At 53.0% G+C, this 23,407-nt stretch overlaps 1 protein-coding gene across 1 annotated transcript in view; it reads left to right on the top strand.

Moving 5' to 3' along the window:
- The window catches only part of SHROOM2 (shroom family member 2), a 135,091-nt gene that overhangs the window by 75,835 nt on the left and 35,849 nt on the right, over nt 1-23,407 (top strand). Inside the window, 4 exon segments of the mRNA XM_047715433.1 lie at nt 2,833-2,964; nt 7,256-8,849; nt 8,851-9,732; nt 11,043-11,140. Coding sequence (XP_047571389.1) covers nt 2,833-2,964; nt 7,256-8,849; nt 8,851-9,732; nt 11,043-11,140 — 2,706 coding nt within the window.

Below are 23,407 nucleotides of genomic sequence, written 5' to 3'. Positions count from 1 at the left end.
TCGCGGCCCCATCATCTCGAGCAACTGGGTGATTTAAAGCCACCCAAGGGGTGCCAGGGTGGCATGCTCTGTCGGCAAAGCGTCTGCCTTCGGCTCAGGTCACATGATCTCAGGGTCCTGGGATGGAGCCCTGTGTCGGACCCCCTGCTCAGCGGGGAGCCTGGTTGTGCTCGCTCACTCCCTCTCTCCGTCAAATAAAAAAGTGAAATCTTAAAAATAAATAAATAAATAAAGCCACCTGAGTGTGTGTGTGTGTGAAAAGAAACCCCACGATCCAGCGAAAAGGAGGATCTTAAACCTGCTTGTAGTTCTGTTGCCGCTGGGTCTGGTTGAAGAGGAGCCAGAGGCGCAGTGACTGTGTGTGCACACTGGGTGGCGCCAGAGCGCTCGGTCCCCAGAGCCTTCGTGTCCAGCATCCGCCCAGGGTTGGGATTGACGCACACACGGGTGCCCAAGGTCCTCCTTTCTCTTATCAACAAGTTTGAGCCAGGAGAGGGGCTGGCAAGCAGGAAGGAGCTGGAACCTTGCCTCATACGTTCATTATGCCCTAGGAAGTTCAGAGGACCTGCTGCAAGCGCCTTTGTTTTAGGAAAACATCACTGTGCCCAATATCCGTGAGATCCTTGTTTATAGCTTATAGGTGTAACCTCATCACTGTGTTATCATTTGTTCTTTTTAATTTTTTTAAAGATTTTGTGTATTTATTTGACAGAGAGATTACAAGTAGACAGAGCAGCAGGCGGTGGGTGGGTGGAGGGGAGTAGGCTCCTTGCTGAGCAGATGCAGGGCTCGATCCCAGGACCCTAAGATCATAACCTGAGCCGAAGGCAGAGGCTTTAACCCAGTGAGCCACCCAGGCGCCCCTCATTTGTTCTTTTTCAAAAAAATTTTTTGGAAGCCTGGGTGGCTCAGTGGGTTAAAGCCTCTGTCTTCGGCTCAGGTCATGATCCCGGGGTCCTGGGATCAAGCCTCACATCGGGCTCTCTGCTCAGCTGGGAGCCTGCTCCCCTTCCTCTCTCTCTACCTGCCTCTCTGCCTGCTTGTGATCTCTGTCAAATAAATAAAATCTTTTTAAAAATTTTTTTTAACATTTTATTTGCACGTGGGAGAGAACAAGCACGAGCAGGGGGAAGGGGCAGAGGCAGAGGGAGAAGCAGGCTCCCCGCTCAACAAGGAGCCCAATGCAGGACTTGATCCCAAGACCCTGAGAATCATGACCTGAGCTGAAGGCAGATGCTTAACCAACTGAGCCACCCAGGTGCCCCTGTTACTTTTTTTTTTAAAGCCCTTAATTCATACTACAACTGTTGACGGTGTCTTCTTGAAATAGATTTGCATCTGTGTGGATTATCCTTTTAAAAAAGAGGAAACATGCTTACACTTGGAATGCTGCTACCCCAGTAAGCCAGCCCATACCCCAGTCTTGCCAGTTGCAGGGTTGGAAGATGTTGCCAGAAAGGACGAGGCATTTTCCTTTCCTAGCCTCCTTTTTTTATTTGTTTCCCTTTGCCTCCACTCTCCGTTCTAGTTTCTTTCCTTCATTAATTAACTATAAAAGAAGATGAAAGAAATTGTGGATATGGTAGCACAAAAAAAGACATCTGAAAATGAAATTCACATGGCCAGAACCTTTCTTACGAGGATTCTGAGGAACTCTATGAGGTACAGTTTGGTTTTCAGTCCCTTTACTTCTGTGGTGTGATGAATTTGTCTCTTCTGTGGTTTTGTTCATGGGGAAACTCCTGAAGTCAACACATTCCACATGTCCGTACCCAGAGAGGCACATTTTGAGGTCTTTTCTGTGTTCTTGAAGGGGATGTAGGCTGTCCAGAGCGAGCAAGTTCTTTTTTTTTTTTTTTTAATATTTTATTTATTTATTTGACAGACAGAGATCACAAGTAGGCATAGTGGCAGGCAGAGAGAGGCTGGGGGAAGCAGGCTCCCTGCTGAGCAGGGAGTCCGATGTGGGGCTTGATCCCAGGACCCTGGGATCATGACCCGAGCTGAAGGCAGAGGCTTTAACCCACTGAGCCACCCAGGTGCCCCGAGCGAGCAAGTTCTGTGCCACACCGGAGAAGCGGAGAGTGGGAACACCAGGTTGGTGGGCCGCCTGCTCACGCCGCAGCCGTCTCTCGGAGGCTGTCAGGTTTTCACGGCAGCCCTGCGGACTTCCGACTCCAGTTCCTTTCCCACACCCAGGCAGTGCAGCCAAAACACCAGTGCGCCCGCTGCGGGGCGGTGGGGACCGTGGGGTGGGAGCCCGGGCAGGGTGGGTTGCCGCCTGTAGGTCTAGGACCTCACGTTCCAGGAATGGGGACCCTTAGCCGACTTTGCAGACACTCCGAGGGGCCCAGGGGAGTGAGCACACGTCCGCACGTCTTTGTTCACGTAAGTAAGTATCTGTGTTTCCTGCGTCAAGTGAGTAAGTCGCGGCAGGGCACTGTCGGAGCTTCTCTCGGGTGCGGTCCGTGTTCCGCAGGGAGGCCGAGGGTTGTGCACACAGCGGTGCGGAAGCAGAGACGGAGGAGTCTGTCTGCGGTCGTGCTGGTGGCCCAGGGGATGGCAAGATTGATTTACTGCTATGAATAGATGTTGGAGAATAAGGGTTAATTCACATTTGCAAGCTTGAGATTGTCTCTGCATTAGCGTGAAGTTCTGTATTAAGAAACATTTCACACACCTTGTTCATGTCCAGATCCAGTGGGAAGCACCTGGAGGCGATGCTCTGAACCGGGCGGAAGTCACCGTGACTTCTTTCCGCGTCGCACTTCGGTCTTGGCACAGGGTTGTCCTTTGTTCAGAGTCCCTGAGCCGTTTTACGTTCTTTTTCAGGAAGAATGAGGTGAGCTGGAGGCCTCACTCGTGGCATGCCACCAAGTTCTCCGACAGCCACCCCGAGACGGCAGCAGCGCCGTTCCCCACAGCCAGCGCCTGCCCTACTTGGCACGGCCGACACCACACCAGGTAGGCTCGCGTTCCCCACCGGGATGGGCGGTGTCCGTCGCTTCCCAGCCTTGCCACAAGAGCACCTCTCCACTTCAGAACGGTTTCATGTTTCTGAGGAGGAAAAGCCACTAGCACACCATTACTGGTAAAACTTTCCAAGTTTCTCAGAGTAGGGAGGTGTCCAACCTTTGAGAACAAAACCTGAAATATCAAGAGCAAGGATGAGTGCGTGTGCGTCCTCCTTACGGTGCTCAGTCCGTCAGCAGCCTGGGAGCTGGGTTTCTTGCCCGAACGCCGTTGGGCCAGCTGCCGACCTGACTGGGACGGCTACCATACCACCCACTTGCCCACAGCCACCGCCATTCTTTGGAGATTTTTGTGCATAGATTAGAAAGTTCGGCAAGTGTGGCTCACCGAGGCTCCCAGACAGTCCTGGGAAGCGTCAGCACCCTGTCCCCAAGGCCCAGGCTCTCCTGTGGCTGGGGACAGAGGAAACCAGGGCTTCACAGCCCACACGCCAGGCTGGCAGCCAGCCTTGAGGGCCTAGTGGTGGTTCCCACTAAGTGTGAGACCAAGATGGTGGGAGCTGAGGTCAGCAAAAGGAGGGGGCGTTCTAGTCGACCTGGTGTCCACATGTCAGGTGCAGAAGTGCTGCTGGATGAGGTACGCGTGTGACAGCCCCACAGCGGTGTTGGCTTGAGGAAACTCCAGCTAGGCACACATCCTCTTGGGTCAGCCCTCAGCGTCATCACAAGTCTCGTATTAAAAGGATGATGGTGACAACAAGTAGTGTGGGTTTGGGTATGTGTGAGTGCACGTATGAGTGTGTATGTCTGTGTGTGTAGGTGTATCTGTGCATACCTAGGATGTGTGCACATGTGTGCATGCGTGTGTGTGTGTGTGCGCACGCGCACGAGTGTGTGTACATATCTATTCTGTAAGTGCTTTTGTGCCTGTGTGTGTGGAGGTCATGTAACCACCTCAAAATCAATATTTTTTGAAGATTTTATTTATTTATTTGACAGAGAGATCACAAGTAGGCAGAGAGGCAGGCAGAGAGAGGGGGGGAAGCAGACTCCCCGCTGAGCAGAGAGCCCGATGTGGGGCTCAATCCCAAGACCCTGGGATCATGACCTGAGCCGAAGGCAGAGGCTTAACCCACTGAGCCACCCAGGCGCCCCAAAATCAATTTTTTAAAAAAAGATTTATCTATTTGGGAGCGAGAAAGTGAGCGGAAGTGTGCACACGTGCACAAGTTGGGGGCAGAAGGAGAGCAAGAATGTCAAACAGTCTCCACGTGGCGCACAGAGCCCACGTGGGGCCCGATCCCAGGATCTGCGATCATGACCTGAGTGAAACCAAGAGCCGGACACTTAATTGACTGAGCCACCCAGACGCCCCTCGGGATCTGTTTTTGATTTTTAGCAAACACTGGTTTGCTGTAAAATCATGCAGTGCTTTTATGAGGGAAGATATCACAAATACATTATCTACTCGAAGTGACGAGAGACCGTGGTGTTTGCAGTCCAGGGTGTTTTTGAGAAACCACAGGTTCTCAGCTGCGTACTAAAGTTCAGTGGAAAGTGGGCCTTGCCTTTCGTTACTGAGGTGACGTTAATGTGATAGGATGTCCATTCAGCCCCTTTGGTGGTTTTTTTTTTTTTTTTTTTTTTTTTTTTTTTTAAGATTTTATTTATTTGACAGAGATCACAAGTAGGCAGAGAGGGAGAGAGGAGGAAGCAGACTCACCGCTGAGCAGAGAGCCAGGTGTGAAGCTCGATCCCAAGACCTTGGATCATGACCTGAGCTGAACGTAGAGGCTTTAACCCACTGAGCCACCCAGGCGCCCATCTTTGGTGGTTTCTTGATTAAAGACGCACATATGCTGCCCACATTTGTGTGGAAGCGGTGCTGAGCCTTGTTCCTATCTGCCAAGACTGAAGTCCGCGTGGGGAGAGCACCCTCAGGGCACTGGGGCAGGACGGAGTGGACGGTGCTCCGTGTCTGAGGAGCACCTGCTGTATCCATCCAGGGAAGGGTGTAAAACCCCCACAGTCCCCTCCCTTCAGGAAAACCTCCCTGTCCCGGGGAGCCATGAGACCTTCAGAGCATGTAGGTATAATCCCTCTCATTGTGTTTTCATTTGTCTCGTTGCTGTTGTTGTTAAGAGTCATTTCGCCGGTTCAGTGTGCTCGCTGTGTTGACACGGCTTGCTTTCTTATCCTGGTTCTCCCCAGACCTAAAGTCGCAGCAGTTGTGGGCAGTAGGTTTTGTTTTTTGTTTTTCTGTCCTCGAAGCCTGAAGGTTCCAGCTCTGTTGAGCTTTCATGAAAGTGTTTTCAAGGCTGGATAAAGAGCTCGCCACGGAGGGCCGTTTGGCTCCCCTGTACGGTGACTGCCTGGTAGAACGCGGACTTCCGCGATGGGCCGTCACCCAGCTTGTAGCGTAAGCCTTTTGCATTTCCTCCTCCTAGACCCTGTGCTAGTTGAAAACCGGAATGTTTGGTGTCCGGGTACAGCTCCGATGGACTCTGCCAGGCGTCACGAGGCCCCTGGCCCCACAGTGTCGTGTTTTCTGAAAACTCCTGTCGCTGGAGTTCTCAATCACGTGTTGCCTTCATTGACAGGTGAAAGGAGCTGATGGTACTTGAATGCTTTGGTGTGGAAAAGTCACATTATCCCTGCACCTCCTGCATTTTTAAAAATTTATTTGTTATTGTCTAGATATTGTCAGAGGAAGAGTGAGCACAGCAGGGGGAGCGGCAGGCAGAGGGAGAAGCCGGCGGCGCCTCCTCACGGAGCAGGGAGCCCCGGTGGGGCTCAGTCCCAGGACCCTGGGATCATGACCTGAGCCAAAGGCAGACGCTTCACCGACTGAGCCACCTCAGGTGCCCCTAGACGTCCCCTTTCAATGTGAAAGCTGTTGTCATTCAGTCGGTTCTTCTCTGTTAGTCATCCGAACAAAAACCCTTCCGTACGCACAACCCGGGGGTCCACAGACCTGCTCTAGAAAGGGCCATATAGGAAGTATTTTACGTTCCGTGGGCCCGTGTCTGGTGCCAGTTCCCCAGCTCAGAAGCAGTCACAAACGGTGTGTACATGGATCGCCCCTACTGGGTGTTTTGTTTTGTCTTGTTTTGTTTTTTTAAGATTTTATTCATTTATTTGACAGAAAGAAGTCACAAGTAGGCAGAGAGGCAGGCAGAGAGAGAGGGGGAAGCAGGCTTGCTGCTGAGCAGAGAGCCCGATGTGGGGCTCGATCCCAGGACCCTGAGATCGAGCCCGATGTGGGGCTCGATCCCAGGACCCTGAGATCATGGCCTGAGCTGAAGGCAGAGGCTTTAACCCACTGAGCTCCCCTCCCCCACTGGGTTCTAATCACACTTTATCTGTAAGCAGTGACATTTGAATTTCTTGTCATTCTCATGAGTCCCAAAATGGTCTTTTGATCCATGTGCCCCCAACCCTTTAACTGCCTAACACCCGTGCTCACGGGCTCTGGTCTGCCAGCTGCCGTACTTCGGGACGGAAGATGAAAGCGCTCACGTAGGCAGAGTCTCCCCACTGCTGACTGCTGTGTTTCAGCGACCCTGAGGGCAGGAGTGTGTACAGCGAGCACGTGAAGGCATGTGTTTGGGGAAAGAGCATTGAGCAGGTCGGGCTGGGTCTTTTCAGCCTGTTGTCAGAGTTACTCTTTAAAATGCTGTGCTGGTGCCTCTCCCTCTCTCACTCCTGCCTCTGCCTACTTGTGATCTCTCTATTAAATTAAGGGGGGAAAAATCCAAAAAGGGGTGCCTGGGTGGCTCAGTGAGTTAAGCCTCTGCCTTCAGCTCAGGTCATGGTCTCAGGGTCCTGGCATTGAGCCCCACATGGGGCTCTCTGCTCAGCGGGGAGCCTGCCTCTCCCTCTCTCACTCCTGGGTGCCTGGGTGGTTCAGTCGGTGAGGCGTCTGCCTTTGGCTCAGGTCACGATCCCGGGGTCCTGGGGTCGAGTCTCACATCGGGCTGTCTGCTCAGCGGGGAGTCTACTTCTCCCTCTCCCTCGGCCCGTTGCTCCCCCTGCTTGTGCTCTCTCTCTCGTTCTCTCTTTTTCTGTCAAATGAATAAAATCTTTTTAAAATAAATTTAAAAAATAATAAAATGCTGTGGTGAGGTCCCCTGTCAGGTCCCATGACCGTGTTCTGGGAAGAGTTCTGGGTGTCTGGATGTCTTGTGTGGGCCAGCGGCATTCACTGCGCTATGGCACTCATATTCCCCATCGCTGCTCGTTGATTCTAAAGCAGACTCTTCCCTGTGCTCCTTCCCTCCTAGCTCTTCGTCTCACGACCTGTCGGGCCCGTGGGAGCAGTCGAACCTGCAGCGAACCTCGGACCATTTCAGCTCGCTCGGGAGTGTCGACAGCCTGGACCAGCCTTCCCAGCACGACCCCTCCGGACGCCTCTCTGCGGCCAAGTCCAGCAGCAGCATCGACCACCTGGGCGGCCAGAGCAAGCGGGACTCGGCCTACGGCTCCTTCTCCACCAGCTCCAGCACGCCTGACCACACCCTGCCCAAGGCCGACACCTCCTCCACAGAGAACATCATCTACAAAGTGGGCCTGTGGGAGGCCTCCAAGCCGGGCGGCAGCCGGCAGGGCCAGGCTGCCAGTGATGCTACGGGCCTGGAGGAGAGGCTCGGGTACTTCCCAGCCCGGGTCCCCTGTGACAGCCGCAAAAGCCCCAGGCCGGAGGACAGTCCTGAGGCCAAGCTGGCCACCGCCGGGAGATCAAATTTTGGGCCCGTCTGGTATGTCCCTGAGAAGAAAAAAGCACCTTCGTCCCCTCCTCCGCCCCCTCCCCCTCTCCGCAGTGACAGCTTCGCGGCCACCAAGAGCCACGAGAAGACCCAGGGCCCTCCATTCTCAGAGGCGGCCAACGTGCAGCACTTCCTGGGCCTGACCCGGGCCCAGCCCTGCAACGACTGGAGAACAGAAGCTGCCGATCAGTGGAGGCCGGTGCATCCCAGTGGCGGGAGAGCCGTCGGGAGTTCGGGCTGCGCGCCAGACGTCCCCCTGGACGGGGGGGTGCTGCCCTCCGACTGTGGGGCCGGCGGCCTCCCAGGGGCCCCCGGCCGTCTGCAGGCCTCCCTGTCCAGCACGGATGTGCGCTTCCCGCCGTCTTCCCACGGCTGCCGGCACCCACGCCAGTACAGTGACGACAGCCCCTTCTCCCATGAGGGCCTCAGGGCTGCCACGTCGATGAGGGAACAGCCCCGCCTGGCCATCCCTGGGGGCCGCCAGGAGCCGCCTGCTGGCCGTTTCCAAGACGACAGCCCCCCTCAGGTCAGGTGGCCCGGTGCCACCAACCAGAAGGGGGATGGCGGCGGACAGAGCCGCTACTACTGTGTGACCAGCAGACAGTGCCCGCAGGGGGGCACGCAGGCAGCGTGGCTGCACGAGGAGGCCTGGCAGCTTGACGTGGCCCTGGGCGCCCCCGAGTACCCTGCCCCCCACCCAACGGGCCAGAGGCCCCAGTGCTCCCTGCTGCAGCCCGAGGTGGCCACAGGCCCCCCCGAGAGAGATGGGAGTGATCCGGGGGACCGAGGGACAGAGGGCCGCTCCGCAGCATGTGAGGACGTGCGGGAAACCAGGCCCATGGTGAAGGCCGGCGCGAGGGGCTCTGTGGGCGGTTTCGCGTGGGCCGACGGCGAGAGCAGCCAGATCTCCCGTCAGAAGACCCCCATGCTGCACTCACTGACGCGGGAGGGGACGCGGCGGCCCGAGAACGGGCAGGAAGCCCCCGCAGACAGGCCGCCCCCGACAGATGCCCCGGGGGGCAAACCGACGCGGAGGAGTGACCGGTTCGCCACCACCCTGAGGAACGAGATCCAGATGCGACGGGCCAGGCTGCAGCAGAGCAAGAGCGCGGGCGGCGCTGACCGGGGCGGGGGGCGCGGCGGGGGAGGCCGCCGGCTGGGGGGCGCAGCCCGTGGCTGCCGCCAGCACCACCCCAGCAGGGTCCTTCATGGGCACCTACAGAGACCACGTGAAGGAGGCCCAGGCCCGGGTGCTCAGGGCCACGTCGTTCAAGCGCCGTGATTTGGAGCCCAGCCCAGCCGATCCTTACGCAGGGTCACCGGAACACCGGGCTGAGGACCACGGTGCCGGTCTGGACCCGGTCCCCCGCGTCTGGGAGGGGGGCCCGGCCAAGCCGTCCCCGTCGGGAGCAGGTGGGCCGCACGTTCCCCGCATCGGAGGCCGCAAGCGGTTCACGCTGGAGCAGAAGCTGAAATCCTACTCCGAACCAGAGAAGATGAACGAGGTGGGGCTCTTGGGGCACGAGCGCCCTCAGCAGCACCCCGGGACGTCCGACGAGACGCTGGGCACGTTTGCCGACAGGTGGAAGTTCTTCGAGGAAACCAGCAGACCCGTCCACCAGAGGCCGGGGCCGAGCCCAGCACTCTGTGGTTTCCCGAAGGAGAGGCTGCAGAGGCTGCAGACGGCAGGCCGCGGGTACGACGGCGCAGAGCCTTGGTTCCAGAAGCAGGCCCGCACTACCTCCTTTGGAGAGCACCCCAGTGGTCACGGAAAAGCGGGGAAGGTCGGAAAACGGGAACCACCCCAGAGACTTGGGACGTTTGCTGAGTATCAGGCCTCTTGGCGGGAACAGAGGACAGCTCTGGAAGGCAGGAGCTCCGGGCGGTACCACTCAGCCGACGACATCCTGGACGTAGGTCTGGAGCAACACGAGAGGCCGCAGTACATTCATGGACGGTCCCGGTCATCGCCGTCCACGGACCTCTACACACAGGTAAGCCTGGGGCTGTAAGCAAGGGACCTGTCCCCCACCTGCCGTCCTAACCGCTCAGAGAGGAGGCCCCGAGATAGAACGGCCCAAGTCAGCATGACGTGTGCTCAGCTGTTTGAGCACCCGTGTGCTGTAGCCCTTCCGGCGTGGCCCTGTGGGAAAGGTCCCTGGGGACAAATCAGGACATTCGTGACCCCTGAAGGGCCATCTTGGCGTGCAACTCTCAAGTCCCCAGCCATCTCCTCCTCTGTCGCTACAGCTGTCTTTCCCCAGGATGACCGTGCCCCAGCCTTAACACCACACAGAGAATTTGGCGGGGTGTGGCGGGGGGAGGGCTAGAAAATGGCTGCTTCTCCTCTGAACTGGAAAGTGGTGCTTTGGGGAAAGGGGTGAGACAGTGTAGGGTGGCCTGTCTTCAAGACTTTGGGCCATTTACAATTTTTAGTGTTTGTTCTTTTTTCATTTTTTCAGGTTTTGATTTTTTTTTCCCAAATATTTTTAGAGATTGCCCCGGGGCCGGTGTAAGTTAGCACGCAGTGCATTAAACCGTAGCATTTTTCATCAGGTGAGAGTTCTGACGGTCAAGGGTGACGTTAAGCTGGCTGGAAAAGCGGAGTACTCGGAGCCATAGTCAAAGTCAGTGCCACGCTCACCCTCCCTCTCTCTGCCTGTTCCGCCTCTTAAACCTGCCTCTGTGTGTTTCAGAGAAAAGGCTTACAGGGCGCGATTCGGTTTCTTTTCCCAAGAACGAGTCGCAGGCTCGGGACACGACAGTGTGTGTGTGTGTAAGGAGGGCGCCCTGTTTGTCCGTGGCACCCCCAAGCTGACAGGCCTGCCACCGCCGCCTGTGTGGCTCTCTGTCATAGCTGGGTCCCAGCCTGCGGCCTGCGCGGCCTGACCTCGGAGCCTCCCACGCTTGCTCAGGCTCGAGAGAAGAGCCCCGGACTCTGACCAGTGCTAGGGCTTGAGGCTTTGCCGTAGCGAGCTGTCACCGGCTGTGTGCGGGCTGGTTTCTGCCTCGTTTCTTCTTGGGCTGGCTGTGTCGCGTGGCTCCACGGGCCTCCCTCCGGCCTCCCGCCCTCTGCCCGGGACAGATGTGGACTCATGGTCTGATGCATTCGTTTTGACAGACCGGTTTGGAGAGCTGAGCGGGCCGGCCCCGTGGCTGAGTGTCAGCCCGGGACGGCAGGCTGCGCCACTGCCTTCGTGGTCCGGGCCCGCAGGGCAAACCCACAATGAGGGGGTTCGTAATAACAGACGTCGTACAGAAGGCGGCTCGATGACTCGGTGTCTCACTGTGCTGCTCTTGGCAGGAAGCTGCCATCGGACCGCAGCAGCCCGTGGGGGACCCTGGTGAGCGCAGAGAACGTTCCTCCGCAGTCTGGGCCGAGGAGGGACAGCCCCGTCCGAGGTAGGTGAAGTTTGGGTGTGGGGTTGCGAAGAGGACGTGTCGGGGGTGGCCTTCTTTGTGGTGTCCGGGTGCCCGGTGAACGTGCCGGGGCATGTTTGTTGCCAGAGCCGGAGTGGCCGCCAGCAGCTGTGGATTGCGGCGTGCGCAGTGCGGGCGGCACGTCCTAGGCAGAGCCCATGGGCCGGCACCGCTGCTGGGATCAGGCTCCCCGGGCCCGAACGCCATCGGGGCGTCCTTGGGGCGCAGAATGGCTACTGGGTTTGCTGGACAGCGAGCTTCTTTATGTGGAGACGATGAGAACTCCGGTGTCGCGTGCGGGAATGGAACGCTTCCTGCAGACCGCAGGATCTGGGGTGTGCTGGGCCGCTCGGACGACGTGTCCACATCGGAGTTGCCCGGACGGGTTGTCAGGAAGGAACAAGCCAGGTTTTCTCAACGGGGCTTCTTTTCAGCCTGAAAATAGAAACCAATTCCGTGGGACCCTCGGAGGGTCAGAGCATCTCACGGGATGGCGGATGCCCGAGAGCAGGGCACTTCCGGACGATGTGCTATACGTAGTTCTAAAATGCGGCCAGTGTGGCTGTTGAGCAGTAGTGAGGATGGATGGATACGTGGATGGGTACGTGGATGGGTACGTAGATGGACAGACAGACTGTCATCTTGCCCTTGACACGCGTGAGGAGAGAGGGAAGGGAAAAGGGTAGATTGCTCTAGGACCTGTGGGGTCACCTTATTTTAAAAGGGCTGATAGAAGCATGGAAATAAATGTACACAATTGGGTCGGTGAATGCGGATTTTTCCGTGGCTTTGAAAAATGTCTGGTGATTGGTGTGATATTCAGAACCTCATATGGTTCGGGTGCAGAAATAACGAATTTAGATGTTTGCTTTTAAGGGCCTTCTATAAGGGGCTTTCGTTTCGTTGGGCTGTAAACGTGAGTGCTGTTAGCTGTAAGCGAGAGTATACAATCTTTACGCGGCTCCGCCGGGACAAGAGTGGCATTTTGTGTAGGAGGTCCCTGCAGTTCACGGTCTGCGTGGCTGAGACCAAGCCTCCCCGGCTAAGAACGAACGCCAGGCGAATAATGCACCTACAGCACGCAGCCGTTTCTGAGAAACACAATCAGCGCTTTATTCCCAGAGCTGCTACGTGAGTCCGCGCCCGGCCCCAGCTGTCCCCGTCTGTCCCAGCCCGCTGCCGCCGTCACGAGGGGGCTCAGAGCCCGCTCGCTTGTGCGGACCCTGCATGTGTCTGTGCACCTGCCCTGGGCACAGCCCTGCCTCCACGGGGGCGTAGCCCCTGCTGTGAATGGAGGCCTCCCGGGCAACCAGCAGCAGCGCCGTGGGTGCGTGCGTGTGCATGTGCGTGTGTGTGTGTGTGCGTGTGCGTGTGCGCGTGCTGTCAGCGGCACTGTCCATAGTGAGAGGCTCACTAGCAGCAGCAGGGGGGACCACAGGCTTCCTGTATCCCAGCGCGTGCACAAGCACTCCGAGGAAATTGATACCGGAGCCTTCTGCTTTCACGCTGCACAGCTGGCCATTTGTAGAATTGCGTGTGCGTTCAGAGGGTGCCGAGGCTCCTTGAAATTCCAGAACAGAAAGCCATTTTCCGCTTTTCTCGGAGAATGTTTGATTTCTCAGGTATCGGTAAGAAATCCTGTACTTAAAACATGGAATCTGGGAATAAAAGAAATGAAAATTCAGGTCAAGGACTGTCTCTTTGCCCACCGCAACCAAAATCCTGTAATGCAAACATTTAAAGACGCTTGATGTTTTACATAAATTTAAAACAATATAAACGTGTATAAAAAAAATAGGAATTACTGAGGCACCTAGTCAACTCAGTCAGTACGGTATGTGCCTCTTAATCTCCGGGTTGTGAGTTTGAGCCCCATGCTGGACACAGAGATTACTAAAAAATAAAATCTTAAAAAAAAAAAGGATTACTGATCTGATAACTGGTGCAGGATAGTGAATTTTTTTTTGAAAGATTTATTTATTTATTTGACAGAGATCACAAGTAGGCAGAGAGGCAGGCAGAGAAAGAGGGGGAAGCAGGCTCCCTGCCCAGCAGAGAGCCCGATGCGGGGCTCGATCCCAGGACCCTGAGATCATGACCTGAGCCAAAGGCAGAGGCTTTAACCCACTGAGCCACCCAGGTGCCCCAGTGAATGTTTTTCATTGTATTTTGCTGAGACAACAGAATAGCATGGAGATAAGAGTTACCTGTCCATTTACATCACATGGAGAACATTTTTGTGAGGTTCAAGATTCTGTCCTGTGTGAAGATATGGAGGACAAAGGTTCTGCTCCCAAAGGACCTCACCGTGTCGGAGGGAAGGCGAGACACCAGTACTTAGCGTGGAAGTGATGACACATAATTAGAATTTTTGTAAAATAATTATGTGGTGCTTCAGAATCTTGGAGGAAAGACGGTGAGGTGACTTCTGCGTGAGTCATGGGGAAGACAGGTGGTTTCTGAGCTGAGAAAAGGCCAAAGCCAGGAGAGCAGATCCCACTGTGTTTGCTTACTGCTAGCTTTTTCTGTGGCAAGCAGCCCCCTTTACCCACCTGCCCTGGCCTCACCCCCCAGCTTCTCCTGTTTTCTCACAGGTTTTGTACCAGCTCTCTGAGCTTAGTCATTATGACCGGCGGGAGTGTGCTTCCTGCCAATCCCGCCCCCCGCCCCCCGCCCGACTGGGGTACCTCATAAGCTGGATGGAGCAGCTCCCTCGGGCTGTCCTAACCAAATGCCACAGACTAGGCAGCATCGACAATAGGAATTTATTTTCTCAGTCTTCTGGAGGCCAGAAGCCCAAGATCAAGGGGCAAAGGGTCAGCGGCTTTGGTTTCTTCCAGGGCTTCTCTTCACAACCGGCGCATCGCCACCTCCTCCCCGTGTCCTCGTGTGGTCTTCCCTTCTCTTGGTGTGTCTCTGCCCAGTCTCTTGTAAGGACACCATTGAGACTGGATGAGGATTCACCCTGATGACTTCATTTTACCTTACTTACCTCATTAATAACCCTGTCTCCAAATAGTCACATTCTGACGTCCTGGGGGTTAAGACTTCATCTTAGAAATTTTGGGAGGATACAGTGACTCCATAACCCTGGGGGAAATCTCCTTTCTGCCTTATACCTTGGAACCAGTGTGTCAGCTGCCTCGCTGCTTTTGGAAAGTGTCATCCTGTCATTGAGCTGCTGAGGTCACACCTGATGTGGGGGCATTTAAAACAAAAGGAAGAGGGAGGCTGCCATGCTCGGTGAATGTGGCTGGTGAAGAGGGGAGTTCAGCTAAACCTCTCTGGAGGGCTTTTGGGGGGCACATAACTGAAGCCTTGCTGTTGCAGGCACCTTGTGATTCAGTGATGGCAATGTTAAGCGTTGACCTTCCGAGTATGTGGCCGTGGTGTGAGGAGGTGGGGACTCGGACACTCACCTGGGAGATGTGTGCTTGCACCTGTCCTGCTTCACACAGAGCCACCCCTACGCGGTCTGCTGGTCTCCCTGCCTGGATGGCTGCTAGTGCCTCCGAACAGAGCGGAGATGGCCATCCTGTCTTTGCCGCTCCGGCACCCCCCATGCAGGGGCTCCGATCTGAGCCACAGTTCCCCTGGTCACCTTACTGCACAGGGCAAGGCTCACCTCCCCCTGGGCAACACATTGCTCTCTGAGGAGCTCTGCTTTGACTGTTTGAGATCAAGTTAAAGCCTTCTTCATCCAAGCTTTCATCATCTCCAGGCTGGACCATGCCTGATACCTCCTTGCTGGTCTTGGAATAGAAATTAAATGATAATTGTCCCCATCGCAAACAATGCAACGGCTTCCGGTTGAACTTGGAATAAAATGCAAGCGCCTGACCATGACCTGCAAGGCCCTTTGTGGCCCTCTTCTTTTCAGGGCAGCCTTTATCAGACTTTTCTTTTCCCATCCAGTCTCAGGACTCATTGCCACCTTTCCAATTGCTTGAACAAGCCAAGTTCATTTCTCCCTCGGGGCCTGATGGTTGTTAAAAGGCTGTTCTTGGAATACCACAAGCCTACCTCGGGATATCTACCTAGCAAATGGCAACTGGGTGTTCCTGCTCAGCTGGGGGAGGGGACCTTGTGTAAGCACAGTGACTGGAAGATGGATGGACCAGTTGGCAAGTGGGTGAATGGAGATACTGGTGGGTGGTGGTGGGTAGGTGCATGGATGGATGGGTATCCACCCAGCAGCCCTTGGTTCAGTCCTTGGTTTTGGCGAATAATGATCCATGTTGGTACATTCCGTGTGCTGAAATTTTATGTAACAGTTTAGTTTACACAACAGCAAGGGAAATGGGCTTGTCTTTCTGTCCTGGCATAAATTCAGAATCAAGACAAACATCTCAACATACATTTATTTGGTAGTGGCCTTGTTTTCCAGTATCCTATTTTAAAGCTTGCAAGAAAGCTAAGTTGTGCTGTGGTCAATTCTTGGTCTCAAGTTTGAGAGTTCAGTGAGTACTGTGTTCAGGGAGGCTCTGGTAGACCAAGGGAGAAGGGAGATCTGGGGGTGGAGCGCGGTGGCTGTGGGTGCTGGCAGGTTCCATCTTCATAGCTGCCTTGCAGGCATTTCCGCCCCCGCCTTTGGGAGCTGCTGCCAGCGGGCTGGCACTGACCTGCAGGCTTGTATCTTGTTGGGACAGACGAGCGAGGGGGAGGAGAGTGAGAATATATCATTTTACAACATGTAAAATTGAATCCGTATGGAATCGAGCTCCTTAGGGAAAACGTGCTTCAGTAAAATTCATAAACAAGCTAAACCGTGGGGGTTACCTTCCTGTGTGTTTTCCTTCAGTGTGTGCGGAGGTGAATGCAAAGACGGATTTGTCAGTTACAGACAAGCTTCTTACAAACAGATTTAAAAGTAAAAGAGACTGTCCAGCCAAACTCTGCCCCTCATTTGCGGCTTTCGGGAAGACATTTGCTTTTCCTGGCCCTCAATTAGCTAAGGGGCAATTGCAGCTTTCCATTCTGAACTGCTCCGCCGGGTAATTACGAAGTGAGCGCCGGTGCGGGCAAAGACAAGGCGACACTCCCGCTGGGACGTTTTGCAGGGCGGAGCCAGCCTGGGACAAAGCCGGCCCCGGGGCGCAGCATCCTCCTTGGGCGGTGGTCGTGATGCGCAGAGTGCTAGCCGACCTGCCCGGGATCACCCTCCGGTAGAGGAGGACAATCCCGGGCAGAGGTGGTGGGGGCCGGGAAGGAGGGGGGTGTAACTGCGGTTCTCTCTGAGGCAGGGAGAGCCACGTGGCTTTACGAACCGCTGGATCGGGGCTAGAGCCCGAGCACACATTGGCTTCCAGGCTGCTCTGGCCTGGCAGCTTCACGTTATTTGGAAAGCGGCGTGTGCGGGTTACAGGGTTTGCGGCTGGGGGGCTGGAGGGAGCCAGAGCCCGCATTGCAGGAAGAGGAGTGCCGGCAGAGGGCAGGCGGCACTCCCTGCGCCGAGCGCTGGGTGGCGGCCCCGGGGGAGGGACGGAGACGCAGACGGACCGCAGACCCAACTTCCGGGTTCCGGGTTCCGGGTTCCGGCCTCCGCGACCCGCAGTCGGAAGTCAGCCACGGCCTCGCAGCGGCCGGAACTGCGGCGCTCGCGTAACTTCCGGCGCTCTCCTGGGGAGACCGTGTAGCCCCGTGGGCAGCTGCGCCTGCGCCCCCGGTGGACGCCCGAGGTGGTCCGTCACCCCGGGACCGCACAGCAGGCCACGGCCGCCGCTTCCCAGATGGAGAGCCCTCCGCAGCTGTCTTGATGCATTAACCCTGCGCACGTTTACCCTTTTGTCTCCCTTGTCCACTTCACAGCTCTCTTCAGAGCTCAGGCCCTTGTCAGCCGGCCTTGGTTGAGGTTGCACGTAAAGGGGCTCATCCGTGTTTCTGCCTTTCTCCAGAAATCCACCCAAACACACAGAGACCCGTCTCCTCTCCATCTTTCCAGCCGTGCTGCTCTCTCCTAGGCTGTGTTCGAGGGCCGAGATGGCCCAGGGAGCACCCACTCACTCAGCCATTCAGCATTCCACTCTCCTTAAATTGCTGCTGTTCATATCGTTAAAAGCATTGGCTAAGTCCGCTCTGCCTCTTTTGAAGATAATCTTTGTGGCCTTTTAACTTTTGTGCGCCTCTCAGGTTGGTAGTGTAGCTAAGGTGCTTTCTTTCCATCTTGGCTCAGGAACCAGGCTGTGAAGTATCCCGCCTCCAGTTCCTGTTCTTCTACTGGGACTGAATGTGGCACTCTACCGATTCTATACTAAGTTGGCTTTCCTAACTAACATGAGTGGGTGAAGCCAAATGTGTTAAACCTCAGTGATCAACCCATGTTTGAAATATATGCACATCTCAGGACGCCTAAGTGGAACTGTCCCTTAAGCTTCCAACTCTTGATTTCTGCTCAGGGTGTGATCTCAGAGTCCTGAGATCCAGCCCCGCTCCTGGGCTCACACTCAGTGTGGAGTCTGCTTGAGATTCTCTCTCCTTCTGTCTCTGCTCCTCCTGCTGGTGCTGTCTCTCTCGAATAAATAAATAAATCTTAAACATATGTACATCTCATGCATAAACTGTGTTCCCTCCCTTGCAGAAGGTACAGCCTGTGAGAGGGCATGGCAGTGTCCTCCTAGGATGGTAACGAGACTAAGCATTGTGCAAAAGTAGACATTCTAGAATAATGGTAGACTGCAAACTTGCTTCACAGAGAAGGGCAAGGCTTGGGCAAGCAAGGTCATCAGGGATGACCCAGTAGGTGGCTGAGTCGATGCATTCCTTCTACACTTGCCTACCCCCAAGGCCACCTTCAGTATCTTTCATTTTTAGAAACTCTGGAAAGGAGGCACCAAATGCAGGCAGCTACTTTGGTGTGGGGGGAAGGCAGCTTAATTGCAGCAGTTTTTTCCTTTGTTCTTTTTCCTTTGTTGGCATTTATTTTTATGTTAGGACTCTGAAATCATTGTGTGTGCTGAAGACCATCAGGGAGTGTCAGGCCCACTGATGCTGAGCTCCCTCACGAGATGCCTGCAAGGACTGGACAGCCACCTGGTTCTCCGTTCTACCTCCTCCCCCTTAAGATTCACAGGCTTGTAGATACCTGTACATAGGGCTATGGTGGTTCATCTTTGTCTGTGAGGTTACTCTAAATTACTTACTTTTTTTTTATGGGGTCGTAATGATTTATTTAATAGTAAGACTCACATAACCTAAAATTTACTATTTGAATGTATATCATTGAGTGACACTTAGTACATTCGTGTTAGGCAGCCATCACTACTAGGTAGTTCCAGAACATTTTGTCACCCCAAAAGAAAACCACCTACCCACTGAGCAGTCATTCTTGAACTAACTTTACTTTCCTTAACTTGAAAGACAACTTGAAGTGGTCCTCTCTGTGCAGCAAGAATATGTCTTACTCGAACACGGTCGCTATCAGTTGGATGGGAGATGGACGTTCAGCTATCAGAGCTCATTTCCCACAGATTCCGAGTACTAAGTGGTTGTCAAATTCTTGCAGCTAGTCTCCAGTCAGTTGAACTCATAAATTTGCTGATGGTCCTCACATCTGAATTAAAAAAGGAAAACAGTTCTGCAAGTCACCTGTTGCCCTTAAGCAATGTAAAGTGCATCCAAATATTTCTTTTTTTTTTTTTTTAAGGACTTTATTTATTTGACAGAGAGAGAGAGAGAGCACAAGCAGAGGGAGAGGCAGGCAGAGAGGGAGAAACAGACTCTCTGCTGAGCAGAGAGCCCGATGCGGGACTCGATCCCAGGACCCTGAGATCATGACCTGAGCCAAAGGCAGAGGCTTAACCCACTGAGCCACCCAGGTGCCCTGCATCCAAATATTTCTGAATCTTTGTTAAACCTCCACGTCCCCCAAGAATTCATAGAAGACAACACAGAGCCAGGAGCATGTTTTATGTCTATGCCCGCACCCCCATCCCTAGTAGCCCTCTTTCCTCCCACTCCCAGTACAGAAATCATCACCACCTCCACCAGGATTCAGAGGAAGGGAAGATGAAAGAGGACACGGGCATGGATTGCGACAGTGGTAGCCTGAGAATTCTCTCTAGTTCAAGTTTTCTCAAACAGCATTTGCAGCATATTCTTGGGAATATGCATGTTGTCCTCGTGAATGTAATTTTCCATCTTTGTTTCCATATTAACCCTTAAGTTTATAACAGGATATTATGATGGTTTGCATGACCACACCTGGTACTTGTGGCAGTGTCTCATTGCCAGCGCTAATAACATCACTGTACCCGGCTGAGAGGAAAGGATCTGTCCACACTCTCATGCAAACCAAGCTCTGTCTCTAGATGAGGGAAGAGACAGCCAGGTCCCAGCCCCTCGGAGCTCTGTGTCCTGTCTGTCAGAAGAAAAGGGATGGGTGAAATGAGTCCTTCTGTGGCATCTGGGAAACTGCAGTAGCTGAGATGGGGAACCACAGGAGAAACAGCTCATTCCCAGGAAAACCCCGTCACTTGTCACGTTAAATATTTGCTCTATGGTTTTGTTCTCATATAATTGTAAGTTTGTTTTATATTTCCTAGCCTAAGAGATGTGAAAATAAGGAAAATAAAGTGTTTTGTATTTAGACATATTTCATGATACGGTAAAAAATAAAGCCATACACTGCATGATTCATGATTCCATATGTAGGCAGAATCTACGGAGACAGAGAAAGTAGATTCGTTGGCCAGGAATTAAGGGTTGGGGGGAATGGGAATGCCTGCTAGAGTTAGGTACGGAGTTTCTTTGGGGGGTGATGAAAATATTCTGGAATTAGATAGTACTGATGGTTGCATAACTGGTGAATACACTAAAAATTACTGAATTTTGTATACTTTCATAGGGTAATTTTATGGTATGCAGTACCATAATGGTACCAGGTGTTTTGTTTTTTTTTTTTAAGATTTTTTTTTAATTTATTTGACAGAGATCACAAGTAGAGAGAGAGGAGAAAGCAGGCTCCCTGCCGAGCAGAGAGCCCAATGCGGGGCTCAATCCCAGGACCCTGGGACCATGACCTGAGCCGAAGGCAGAGGCTTAACCCACTGAGCCACCCAAGCGTCTCTCAAAGATTTTTATTTATTTGACAGACAGAGACATGTATCCCTGTCTTTGACATGGACTATTTGTGTGCTTGAAGAATTCCACAAATAAAAAGGGAACAGAACAAGATAAGCACCCTAGCACTTCCATTCTAGAAGATCTCTGCCCCCCAGCCTCTCAGGTAGTCTTGGTGAAACCTTAAGCCCTTCCCGAGTCACTTCACCTAATGTGGCATGCCAGACTTTATAGCCTGAGGGTGCCCTCCCTACCCCACGCCACCACTGCAAAGCAGAACATCACAAAGGTGCTGTGGTCAGAACTCTCTACTCCCACGCTATGCAGGAGCCACGGCCACACCTAGTTGGGTGGACAGTGTAAACTCCCGAAGTCCGATTGCCACCCCGGAGACAAGTAAAATGAAGACAAGAGAAATGGATCTTATTTTTGCAAGAGAATCATAAAAAGCCTCTCTGTGGGGTGCCTGGTGGCTGTCCCGTTGGGCTCTCTGCTCAGCAGGGAGCCTGCTTCCCTTCCTCTCTCTCTGCCTGCCTCTCAGCCTACTTGTGATCTCTGTCTGTCCAATAAATAAATAAAATCTTAAAAAGTTTCTCTGAAATGTCTAGACAGACTGCCATCCAGGTCCCACATTCCCATCCCTGAATGCCCACTCACGGACAGTCGTCCCTTGACCAAACCCACAGGCTGGCAAACTTGTCCAGTCGTCCTGGAGCCGAGCTACACAAACTCCCATATATTCACGGCTGCCGCCATGCTACAACACTTGAGTCATCATAACAAGAACAGTCTGTCCCCCGAAGTCAAGAATATGCACTGTCTGACCCTTTACAAACTTTGTAGATCTCCGAGGTACAGCCACATTGCTCAGACCTGACTAATGCGCAGACTCGTTTTAAATTAACTTTTTTTCCTGTGGCATCCTAGAGTTGACAGATTTTTTAAAAACTGGTAGAGGGGGTGCCTGGGTGGCTCAGTGGGTTAAAGCCCCTGCCTTCAGCTCAGGTCATGATCCCAGAGTCCTGGGATCGAGCCCTGCATCGGGCTCTCTGCTCAGCGGGGAGCCTGCTTCACCCTTCTTTCTCTGCCTGCCTCTCCACCTACTTGTGATCTCTGTCTGTCAAATAAAAAAAATAAATATTATAAAATACTTGTCAAGTATATTTATTTATTTTATAATATTTATTTTTTTATTAGACAGAGATCACAAGTAGGCAGAGAGGCAAGCGGAAGCAGGCTCCCTGCCAAGCAGAGAGCCCAATGCGGGACTGGATCCCAGGACCCCAGGACCATGACCTGAGCCGAAGGCAGAGGCTTTAACCCACTGAGCCACCCAGGCGCCCCTATGACAAGTATTTCTTTTGTTTTGTTTTTGTTTTTTGAAAATATTCTTTTTTTTTTTTTAAAGATTTTATTTATTTATTTACTTGACAGAGATCACAAGTAGGCAGAGAGGCAGGCAGAGAGAGAGAGAGAGGAGGAAGCAGGCTCCCCACTGAGCAGCGAACCCGATGTGGGGCTCAGTCCCAGGACCCTGGGATCATGACCTGATCCGAAGGCAGAGGCTTTAACCCACTGAGCCACCCAGGCACCCACTAGGACAAGTATTTCTAACGTAAAGTCTCCAAAGCATTAAAATAGCGCAAGCAATGTAAAGACGTGAGTGTCTTAGATCCCCTGATAACTATGCCTACTGTAGTAAACATGGGTATATGAAAACCCAAATTACAAATCTGAGTGTTATAAAAGTGCTTTCTCTTTGGAAATAATACACTGAGGGCATTCTTTAAAAGTCCTCAAGCACAGGCAGCCCGAGGTGTTGTTTCCCAGTTACCTTCTGTAATCAAAGCACCCAGTACTGCGTGCAGCGGATGGCTGGGTTTGGGCCTGGGTGGAGGATATACAGAATGAGCCTGGAACATCTTGTAATGCCAAAAAGTAAAGGAGAACTAAACCAAACGAGCCCAACAATAAGGATATGTCAAAGGGACTCAGAGCTTCCTGTGGCCAGAGTTGAAACAGGTGCAACAACGAAATAAGTAGTGTTAGATTGTAAGCCAGTGTATCAATTAAATGTTCCTGAGTCCATACTGATCTACATATATGATCGAATAAATAAGTGGAGAGAGAAGAGACAAAAAAATTCCAGATAATCTCTGTAGATCCTCTGCCTCCATGGAGGTGTATGGGTAACCTTCCAAAGAGGGCAGAGTGGCAAGGTGGAGGGAGAGAAGGAGCTGATGATGGAGAAACTGACCGAGTCTAACCCCTGCCAGGTGACGCACGGAGAGTAGCTGCGTTGACAGCCTGACCCCTGAGATCCTATGAGAATGGCACTTTTTACCTTTGTGATTTTCCCCAAAATCTATAATCATATAGATACATGGTTATAAATCTATAATCTGACCAAATCTATAATCCTGACCAAAAACATCAGACAAATCCCAGTCGAGAGACATTCTACAGTGCCCGACAGTGCTCCTCAGAATTGTCCAGGGCATCAAGAACAAGGAAATTCTGGGAAGCTGTTCCTTAGGGGAAGCCAAGGAGACGTGACAACTAAATGTAATGTTCCCTTGACAGGGTCCTGGAACAGAAGAAGGACATTAAGTAAAAAAGACATCTGAATCAAGTGTGGACTTTAGTGAATATTAATATCCCCAAATTGTCTCATTAATTGTAACAAATATTACCACACTAATGTGTAAGATGGTAACTGTCGGGGAGACCAGGTGTTGGTGATAATCAGACCTCTCTTCTTGTTGTAATTTTTCTGTAAATCTGAAAACATTCTAAAATGAAGTATTTATTTAAAATTGTTATTTTGAGGGGGGCACCTGGGTGGCTCAGTGGGTTCAGCCTCTGCCTCCGCTCAGATCATGATCCCAGGGTGCTGGGATTGAGCCCCGCATCAGGCTTTCTGCTTCCCCCCTTCTCTCTGCCTGCTGCTCTGCCTACTTGTGATCTCTCTCACTCTCTCTGTCAAATAAATAAATAAAATCTTTTAAAAATAATAGGGTGCCTGGGTGGCTCAGTGGGTTAAACCTCTGCCTTTGACTCACTCAGGTCATGATCTCAGGGTCCTGGGATCAAGTCTCACATCGGGCTATCTGCTCAGCAGGGAGCCTGCTTCTGCCTCTACTTGCCTCTCTGCCTACTTGTGATCTCTCTCTGTCTCTCTCTCTCTCTGTC

Source organism: Lutra lutra, chromosome X (genome assembly GCF_902655055.1).
Source record: "Lutra lutra chromosome X, mLutLut1.2, whole genome shotgun sequence".
Classification (NCBI taxonomy): Eukaryota; Metazoa; Chordata; class Mammalia; order Carnivora; family Mustelidae; genus Lutra; species Lutra lutra.
This window is presented reverse-complemented; position numbering and strand designations above follow the sequence as displayed.